The sequence below is a fragment of the Notothenia rossii genome (genome assembly GCF_949606895.1).
Source record: "Notothenia rossii genome assembly, chromosome: 1".
Taxonomy (NCBI): Eukaryota; Metazoa; Chordata; class Actinopteri; order Perciformes; family Nototheniidae; genus Notothenia; species Notothenia rossii.
In genome coordinates this window covers 21,178,369-21,188,674 of record NC_136912.1, presented here as the reverse complement: position 1 = coordinate 21,188,674, position 10,306 = coordinate 21,178,369, and the positions used below count along the sequence as shown (strand labels likewise).

The following is a 10,306-nucleotide window of genomic DNA, read 5'->3' as shown; positions in this document are numbered from 1 at the left end:
CACATGTTTGCTGCAATTTTGTTACGCGTTAGTTAGTTAGTCTGTTATTAGCAACCTTGGAGCCAGACATTAGTGGCGCCAAGGAAATACAATGTCTTAGTTTGGTCCAGACTAAAATATTTCAACAACTATTGCAAGAATTACAAGGAATGTTTGTAAAGTGGTTCATGGTTCCCAGAGGAAGAATCTTAGTGGCTTTGGTGAATGTCACTTTTTGCAAATCAAATATCTGCCATTCTTATGACACCCTCTTAGCCCTAGCTGTACTTCGTGTTGTTAAGTGCCAACAAAACAAATGTTGCATGATAACATGCTCAACTCATGATGTAAATGATTGTGCTTGCTAAACATCAGCATGTTAGCAGGCTGATGTTAGCATGCTAAGGGTATCATTTAGCTCAGAGCATCACAATGCCCACAGCAGCCTTACAGAGCTGCTTACTCATGTATTACACAATTGTGAAAATGATGAAGGACACTTTTTAAGTTCCTACCATCACAGGTACTTTCTTTATTACAAGTAATCCAACTGTATCAAAACCAGCATACTGAAACTATCCTGGCTCTCGACAATAACAGTGTCACAATCAAATCCATTCAGTATTTCACAAAAAGAACCTAAAGGCACATCTCTATTATATTTACATTGCATACATGTTTGACATAGATCCAGTCAAAAGAGCAAACAGTCCTAAACGCCTGGCCACAGACTAAACTAAAGCGAACCCTATAATACATACAGCAATACACCAGTTAGTCACAGTATTCAAAGCTACAACGCACAGGTGGGAGTCAGTGTTTCTGTGGCTTATGGTAACTTTATGTGGTTTTTTAGGAGTTATCGCTTGCATGCCACCTCACTATGGCTCATTTGTTATATTTTAAAAGAGGCTTCAGGTACTATAAGGCATTGTTTGTCTTTCAAGCCCCATTAAAACCAGTTTTAAGTAAGGCTTGCAGACAACAACATGTTAATATGGTGACCCTAACCCTGGGAAAATACACTATTATCTTTCTTGCAGAGGGCTGGATTATAACAATTAAGTTTGCAGGTGGAGCCAGCAGCCAGTTAGTGTAGAGCATTAAGACTGATGACATGAGGAAACTGCTAAACTTGCTCTTGTACATATACAAGGAGTAGACATGTGCAAGAGCACAACTCTTAAAAAAATTGAAATAAGGTTGCCAGCAGGTTCTCCTGGAAACCACTGCTCCCTACAAGAGTGCTGTATTTCTTTATATTACCCAAACTGACAAAAATATTCTTGTAAAAACGTAGGGACAAAATAAAGCCCACCGATCACTTCACTGACTGTGCTTATCTTTTCCTCAGTCAAAGGTCTCTGTTTTCCCCAAAGCATTTAAAGATGCAATCTAAGGCTGAATGTGAGCCAAGCTCCTGCTGATGGGGATGTTGTTTGGATCTGATGGCGGTTAATGCTGGAGTCGGCTTTATATAGACGTGCACCTGAAATACCTACCACAGAGATCAATACAGCAATGGGAGATTAGATAGAGGACAATACTGAGAGACCAGGGCAAGGTCATATATACTGTGTGTGTGTGTGTGTGTGTGTGTGTGTGTGTGTGTGTGTGTGTGTGTGTGTGTGTGTGTGTGTGTGTGTGTGTGTGTGTGTGTGTGTGTGTGTGTGTGTGTGTGTGTGTGTGTGTGTGTGTGTGTGTGTGTGTGTGTGTGTGTGTGTGTGTGTGTGCGTGCAGGAAGTCCAGTGTTTGAGTGTGTTGTTATTAGTTTACATACAGAGTGCATTTGGCTCTTGTGAGGTGACAATGATCAGGGAGGTGGGGGGGAGGGGGTTGTAAGCTTGATAGCAGTGTTTATGTGCATACGTGTGTGTGTGTGTGTGTGTGTGTGTGTGTGTGTGTGTGTGTTTGTTTGTCCGGTGTCAGACATAGTCCATGAAGACGTCAGCCGTGCTTTGCAGTAGAGGTTGGGTGGGAGCCGTGGTGCTGCAGACGGAGCTCAGCCGACGCGTTTGCGCCTTCTCCTGCGCGGGATGACCTGGAGCGTTGCTCAGTCTCAGGTACACCTAACAAACAACACACATTTGAGGCTTATGACGGCTCTGATGATACTACTTTTTTTTACACAACAAAAACCTTTGGTTTAATGAGAAATGTCGAATGACGAAGCTCCATAAATAGCAAAATGATGATCAATCTCAATCTTTATCGTGGTTTTTAATTCAGGCTTTCTGTTTTTTCTTTTTATCCTTAAACCAACATTGAGATATCCCCAATGTTTTGAAAGATCAAAAATGACATGTCTGTGATTTATGGTTCCTTTTACTCACATTCCTGGTATTTTCTGAGAGCAGCAGCTCAGTCCTCTCCACCAGTTTCCTGAAGGAAGGCCTCTTCAAAGGATCGTGGCTCCAACAAGACAACATCATGTCATACCTGCAGAGGTGAGGCTGACATTAGTTTCTACACGCAAGAACTAAAGTAATCCAGCAAAGCGAAAACAAAGATTTAAAATGTTATGTTTCTATTCATACAATGGATAAATCATTGAGCGTTTATTATTGTCTTTCAAATGTTTTGAATCGATTAGCTGATTGTCAGAAATTAATTTGCAACTATTTTGACGTATAATTTCGTTAAGTCGTTTTGAAGGCATGATGGTTTGGTTTCAGCTCCTCCAAATTGAGGATTAGCCACTTTTCTTTGATTTTGATGTAAAATACATATTTTTTTATTTTTGGACTGTTTATTGAAAAAAACGATACATGTGATAATGTCACATTGCTCCTTTCTCAATGTTTTCCAGCATTTCAAAAGGTAAACTATTCAATTGAAAGAATGATTGATCATTAGTTGATGCACTGTTTATAAAACTCACTCTCACAGACACATGCTTTCTTGTTTCTGCAAACACACACACTTACATCTCAATGGGAGCAAACTCAGGCCTGCTCATCCTTTTTCCATCTTGAATCATCTTGTAAAATACTGAGCCCACCTGCATCCCAGGATACGGACTGTTACCTGTAACAGTATGCACACACTTTAAATAACATGGTTTCATTCACGCCTCAGATTTCCATGACAAGAAATAATAGATTCATACTATGCTACTGGTTTCTGGAGCAACATTGTTACACAGATAATATGATTTTGTGTGTTTCACCCGGTTAAGTGATGTTGCTTCTCGGGAGCATCATTAGAGGCTGTAATAGGGCCCCAGTCAGCTCAAATGGATGGTAATAACGGCCTAGACATTATGAAACAGATGCAACAGTGCAGCTCTAACTGGAAATGTTACCCAGAGAGAAGATTTCCCAGAGGAGGATGCCGTAGGACCACACGTCACTCTCATAGGTGTAGACGCAGTCGAAGAGGCTTTCAGGAGACATCCACTTCACCGGCAGACGAGCCTGCAGGAGGCAGCGCCATGATTACAAAAGCAGTATGTTTACCTGTCTTTCAATCCAAGAAACATTTAACTTTTCTCTGGAATTGTTAATCTCTCTAACTTTTAGAAATAGATCCCTTAAGAAAACATCAATTAAAAAGAAAGAAATTGCAGGAGAAAAGAAGAAAGAAAGGAGTGAAGGAAAGGAAGGGAGGCAGAAGAAGATTCAGAGATAAAAAAGTAACAGACTCACATTGCCCCGGAGCACATAGCTGGCATCAGTCGTGATGTCTCGTGCCAACCCAAAGTCACAGATCTTAGCCACCCTGCCGTGAGTCAGCAAAATGTTTCTGGCTGCAAGATCCCTGTGGACACACTATACAAACACACACACACACACACACACACACACACACACACACACACACACACACACACACACACACACACACACACACACACACACACACACACACACACACACACACACACACACACACACACACACACACACACACACACACACACACACACACACACACACACACACACACACACACACACACACTGCAATTAGTGTTAACATTGAAACAACATTGTTTCTGCGGTGAATGACTGACACACAGCACATATTTACTAATGAGCCGCGGCGAGTAAAACTTGTCACAAACCTCAGAAACACAAATGGCAAATTGACAATCTTTACGCAATGCATAGTACAGAGTCAGGGCAATTACAGTCTAGAAGAATAATGAACATACAGTGCCTAATTAAAATAAAGCAACACAATTATGATGAGAGAAGCTGAATCAAGAGAACAAAATGTTTTATACAAAATCTAAAGTATTTGAGTAGGAGCTTATTTACAGGAGTGACAAAGCTTTATGTGTGGAGTACATGATGTAATGTAAATGCACCTTCAGATTGTGCATTATTGTAGCTGACAGCAGTGCACAAAGCAGGTTGGCCCTGAGCCAAAGTGATTTATAAACTAGCAGCAGCAGTTTTAAATCTCTCTTCTGTAACGATCCTGTAAATAAGCACATGGGCTGTAACAGCCTTACGTTCTTGGAAGTAATGTACTCCATTCCCTTGGCCACTTGGTAGGAAAAGCTGAGGAGATCTTCGGCGTCCAGAGACAGCTCCTCGATGTCCGCTAGATAAAGATCACACTGTCAGACTTCCACAGGCACTAAGAGTGATATTGTATGTGTGATAAGAAATGTAGAGTGAGAGACTTCCTACCTGACTGGGAAGACCTTTCTTTCTCCGAGGGACGCATGGTCACATATTCTGTACCAATCACCTCTCCACTGCACACAAACACACACACACAAATATTACATGTTGACACAGAAACCATTAAGCATTTGCAATCACAATTTTAACACAAACACACACACACACACACACACACACACACACACACACACACACACACACACACACACACACACACACACACACACACACACACACACACACACACACACACACACACACACACACACACACACACACACACACACACACACACACACACACACACACACACACCTTGCTTTAGGCTCTGTTTGGTTCGAGACGTTGCGATAGTAACCATCACCAACTTGGGAGTTGAGGAAGGGCTCTCTTTTTCTGCGCAGGAAGTTAAGGAGGTCGCCATAGCAACAGTACTCTGTGATCACCAAAATCGGGCCTGGCAAAGATAAAAAAAGAAACCTCACTCGCTGATTTTAAAACCATAAGACATCACATAACAATGAACAAAGAACTTAAGCAAAGAGCCAACAATAAGTGTGTCATGTGACAGGTTTGAACAATGTGTGTGTGTTGAAAAGCATTTATCATGTCAATGGGATTTTTAAAGTCCATGTGTTTACTTCCTTTTACGCACTTGTGCATACTTGTCTGTGAATCCAGTCTTAATGCTGCATAATGATCAATGTTTAGGTCTAGACAGACCCTGATCCACTGCATCATAAACTTGTCAGTAAATATGCTGCACGTTTTCATATTGGAGTCAATGATACTGACTCTCCAATATATGAGGCCAATATTGGCTGGGAAAAAAGCTAGTCAGCATATCAATCAAAAACAATACCATAAATCAGACAATAAATATCTTATAATCACATGAAAGCAAAAGGCTTTTAGCGTCCACACCCAACAAAAAACTGAACCAAATTAAGCCCAAAATCTCTCTCACCTCCGACGGTGCAGGCCCCCAGCAGGTTCACAATGTTCACGTGGTTTCCAAGGTAACTGAGCACCTTCAGCTCTGACATCAGCGCCTCTTTCTCCGTAGCATGAGCGTTTGCTGCGATGACATCATCAGGACATTTATTACCTCTTACAGCGTCTCATGTGTTTCTACAACAGGCATCGGCAAGCTGTGTCAGAAATTACTCCCTATTTATTACTTAGTGCTCTGTTGTTACTGTCCGCCGATTTATTTGAGTGTCTGGGAAATATATAAAGTAATATCATTTATATTTATTATTCATATAAATGTAAGCCATCTAGCAAATAATGAATTATAAATCTATTGGTCATCATGATATTCATAATGATGCTAGTATACCAATTTTTTTTTACAAATAAATCACTTCTGATGATTGCTATTAGTTAAAACATAGTAATTAGTACTGCATTATTCAACATTTATGACCACCCGCTCTAGAGTCTATTGAGGAGAGTTATCTTGTTAATAAAAAATGTGTAAGTGACAGATCACACACACACACACACACACACACACACACACACACACACACACACACACACACACACACACACACACACACACACACACACACACACACACACACACACACACACACACACACACACACACACACACACACACACACACACACACACACACACACACACACACACACACACACACACACACACACACACACACACTTACGTTTCAGCATCTTAACAGCAACGGTTGTCACAGTATCTGCAGAGCAGAGTCCGTACGCTGTGGCCCTCACTACCTTTCCGAAAGCCCCAGAGCCCAGAGTTTTACCTGTGGGAACATCTACATTTTCCCTTATTCAGCAAGAAATTATAATGTTACACTCACATAACTTTGGACAGTGGAACTCAAACATCCAATTCAAGTATCAATAACAAGAAGTCATTCTAGGATATCATACCGAAGCGTAGTTTCTGTCGAGGAAACTCCCATTTGGAGTCATATGGCAGCTGGGTGGGGTCAATATATATGTAGTTGTTGCCATGGATACTCTCAATGACCTTCCACTGGATTTGAAACTTTGGTTTCTGGTAAAGTTTGAAAAGAGAAAGTCATTATATGTAATGTTATATTACTCAATGCACTTCAGTTGTCAACTCAAGTCAGAACTGATGATCCCACTGTGAATTCATAACCTCGTTCTCAAGTAGTCTGACTCATCTGAGTGCGAAAAGAGCAGCATGCACATTAATGGCATCATCGCAGTCTCAAAAAAGCCTTTAACTTCAGCATTCATATTGATTAAAAGGACACTCTTATCTGCTCAATACCGTTACCAAAAGCAGAAAAAAGTAGTCTGATTTAAGAAATCTTCTTCTATCCTTAAAATACAATACTCAAGATGGAGGAATTAATCATTAATACATGGGAGTTGGCCTTTTGCCAGAAACCAACAGCCAGTTATTTTTCTGTTTTGAAAACTGCATCTCAATGATGAACTTGATCTCACATTGAAGTCGGAGAATTTTAAACAGGGTTAAAACAAGGTTCTGATTGATGGCAATATATTTACTTGACATATGAGAGATTTATGACCCTCTCGCACTCAGATTAAATACTATTTCTTCATTGCAGTAATGGTATTCTAATGCATGATTTATGTTCTGTTTTACCTGCATGTATTTATAGAGCAGCACCACGAGAATGAGGCTGAGGAAGACGCCAGTGGCCACCATGCCGGTCAGAAGAGGAGTGAAGAGTTTATGGGGGACGATTCGTTCTGAGAGGAAACACACACCGGAGTAATCAGACAAAGGTATATGTTTTACTGCAAGTACAGGTTCAGTTTATACACAAACCCGTTAAAATACTAATACATACAAAAGGTGACATAATTCCTGATTCATCTCGTTCTTTAATTTAACATTCCTGGTTGAAATGTACTCTGTGGATGAGTGGGCACTGGGGGGATATGAAGGGCCGGAAGGGGTCAATGTGAGAGTGTGGAGGAATGAATAAATTAAGAAATAGAGAAACGAGCAAAACGAGCGAAAGGAGCAAAAGACAAAAGAGCAGCACAATCGAAAAAATAAGAAGAGAAATTACTAGGTGAAATGGAGAAAATCAAATATGACAATGTTTCTGTTGAATTGATTTAAGATTGTTGGTTTTTATTTATGACCAAATGCTTCAACCTCAATATTTCTTGAGTATAAAACCCTGCACTCCAATAAGATGATTTGAAAAAATAAAGGTATAAGAAAATTAATGAAAAGGTAGGGTTGACCATTTGTGTTATCAACAAATATTTACACAATTATATTTCGGATAAAATAATCAGCAGTAATTTCGCTTGAATAACAAAGTAACAGCACAACTAGAATATTCTTTATAAACTAGGAAAATACATTTATGTGTTAATTGAAATATATTATAATTTTTTATATCATAATATACTGTAGATATCATAGACTGTATAAATAAATTGATATGTTGCCCAACCTTAGGAATGGTTGTAAACATAGTGATTTAACTTTATGATATACTGTTGTGCCCTACTGAAAAATACAAATAATATTACATCATATACATTAGTTGAAGTACATATATAAGACATGATGGAGATACTGTATGTCAATTGGGATCCCCTGATAGGAACTTGAGAATAGTGGCCCAAACACTAATCAGATGTATATGTTTGACAGCTGCTGCAGCAGTGGTGTTTGTTTCTGTGACAAGGATTAGTGAGTCACACTTTATAATCCCAACCCGGACAGTCATAATACACTAATCCTGTTCAATCTGTATCCAGTAAAAACACAACTCTGCAGACCGAGGGGCAATGGGTATAGTTTATATTCATAAATATATACATATATAGGTTTGTGTGTTTTTGTGTCGTACCACTGATGGAGAACAGTGTGTAGGCCTCCTCCCCCTCCTCCGTAGTAGCCACACACTCCAGGGTGTGATAGTGTGTGTGCTCCTTGCTCACGTTCAGGCGGCTAACAACCTCGCTCCTGCCAAAGACAGACTCTGTCACCATGGCGACATCCAGGGACTCCCATTGGGTGGCATTGGGCAGGTGTGAGCACCTGTTCAGGGGTTGACACAATGATAAAGTAATTTCAACCTTGGTCATTCACAGCAACTGTACTTTTTATTACGTCTTATAATAAACCCTACGGTTAGCCTATAAAATGTAAAATAACGAGTCAAGTGCCTGTTTTAACAGAGCTCTAAATGTCTTATATTGCTCATATTGTGATGACCAAGAGTCTAAACCCTTTTTGGTTTCAATGCTAATGAGAGTATATAATAACATAAAGCAACTTCTTCAGCTCCCATGATCCTCTCTTTCTCTCAGAGGAACTGCCAGACCAAACAACAGAAGGTGTTGGAGATAATGGTGAGGAAAATGATCTGAAGTCGCACTGCTGTTCGGTTACAGCTTTTAATATGAGAAGCATAAAAGCCAAGGAGTCCAAATTTCTGAATTATATATGAATAGGTTCATTTAAATGCATTGACATAATGTTCTTCTTATATTATTGTTTATGACATTATTTACATGGAGAATGTAAAATTAGGTTATAACACCCAATGTGACGCAGTGATTCATCACTAACAATGCTTATTTTGAACCAATTCTGATTACATGATAACTTTGTACAACTCTTCTCATCTGTTTCCTCTTTGTACATTTACAAGATCACCCTTTTAACATCTCGTTGTGTAAAAGACAGTCGTATTACATTCAAGATATCAAAGGTTAACACCCAACTCATGCTAAATCAATAGTGGTGTATAACTCATATTCCTATCTATTAAAAAAAGGTGATACAAACACTTTTTGGATGAAAGTAGTGAGATTTGAGGTATACCTCGTGTGGGGCAGCTCACAGAAGTACCAGCTGATTTTAGGGACTGGGTAACCAGAGGCCTCGCAGCGCACCTGTCCACCAACAGGGCCTTCCTGGGCGATGATAATCGGCTTGCCTTGTAGAGAAAGACATGGGCAGATTGAAAGTAAAAAATACACATATTTAACATAGAAAACATGAGTGTTAAAGTGAAGGCCACTTACTGTTGACGTACACATGAAACGGATGATCTACAGATGCGTCCTCATGGCTTGCTGAGAACTTATAGATCCCACCCTCCGAGCCGAGGACCCTCACCAGTCTGAGCTCGCTGATGAGTCTGATAAAACAAACATTACTTTCCAAATGTGTACATGCTCAGGTAATTGCAGTGAAATACATATTTAAACTTGCTTTACCTGTATTTGCGGTGATGTATGGTAATGACGTGCTCTGTGGTGTTGAGGAGCTGCTTGCCGTTGTAAGACCAGGACAGGGAGCGCGGAGCGGGATAGGCACTGAGTTCGACTCTGAGGCTCAGGCTCTCCCCCTCTTTGACATCAGCCTGCACTGGAGCTGGGCGGCCTAACATGGTGATGAAGCCCTGATCTGAAGAGCATCACAAAATTAGGTCACCTAAAACTGTGGTTAAGGCCTGGGATATTGAACATAGATATATTAGCTACGAATGAATACATAACAACTTTATAAATCCACAAAGACAATTTTATTTTAGGCATAAATAAAGACGGACAGGAAACAGGCGGACAATTAAAAGTAAAATGCTGTAGCTAGATCCATGTTTTATTGTTATTTATTGAGGGACATTTCACTGAGAGCCAAACTCTTTTTTTTCCCAGG

General features: G+C 40.0%; 1 protein-coding gene across 1 annotated transcript in view; it reads right to left on the bottom strand.

Annotated features, from left to right (window-relative positions):
* Window positions 1-479: 479 nt before the first annotated feature.
* kitb (KIT proto-oncogene, receptor tyrosine kinase b) overlaps window positions 480-10,306 on the bottom strand; it is a 14,604-nt gene continuing 4,777 nt past the window's right edge. Inside the window, exons 5-20 of the mRNA XM_079649182.1 lie at window positions 9,865-10,054; window positions 9,670-9,785; window positions 9,467-9,581; window positions 8,487-8,677; window positions 7,256-7,362; window positions 6,544-6,670; window positions 6,309-6,413; window positions 5,583-5,693; window positions 4,931-5,072; window positions 4,619-4,686; window positions 4,438-4,529; window positions 3,627-3,749; window positions 3,284-3,395; window positions 2,907-3,006; window positions 2,313-2,418; window positions 480-2,048 (exon numbers count right to left, since the gene is read on the bottom strand). Coding sequence (XP_079505308.1) covers window positions 1,905-2,048; window positions 2,313-2,418; window positions 2,907-3,006; window positions 3,284-3,395; window positions 3,627-3,749; window positions 4,438-4,529; window positions 4,619-4,686; window positions 4,931-5,072; window positions 5,583-5,693; window positions 6,309-6,413; window positions 6,544-6,670; window positions 7,256-7,362; window positions 8,487-8,677; window positions 9,467-9,581; window positions 9,670-9,785; window positions 9,865-10,054 — 1,949 coding nt within the window. The 3' untranslated portion in view covers window positions 480-1,904. The remainder of the gene's footprint in view (window positions 2,049-2,312; window positions 2,419-2,906; window positions 3,007-3,283; window positions 3,396-3,626; window positions 3,750-4,437; window positions 4,530-4,618; window positions 4,687-4,930; window positions 5,073-5,582; window positions 5,694-6,308; window positions 6,414-6,543; window positions 6,671-7,255; window positions 7,363-8,486; window positions 8,678-9,466; window positions 9,582-9,669; window positions 9,786-9,864; window positions 10,055-10,306) is intronic.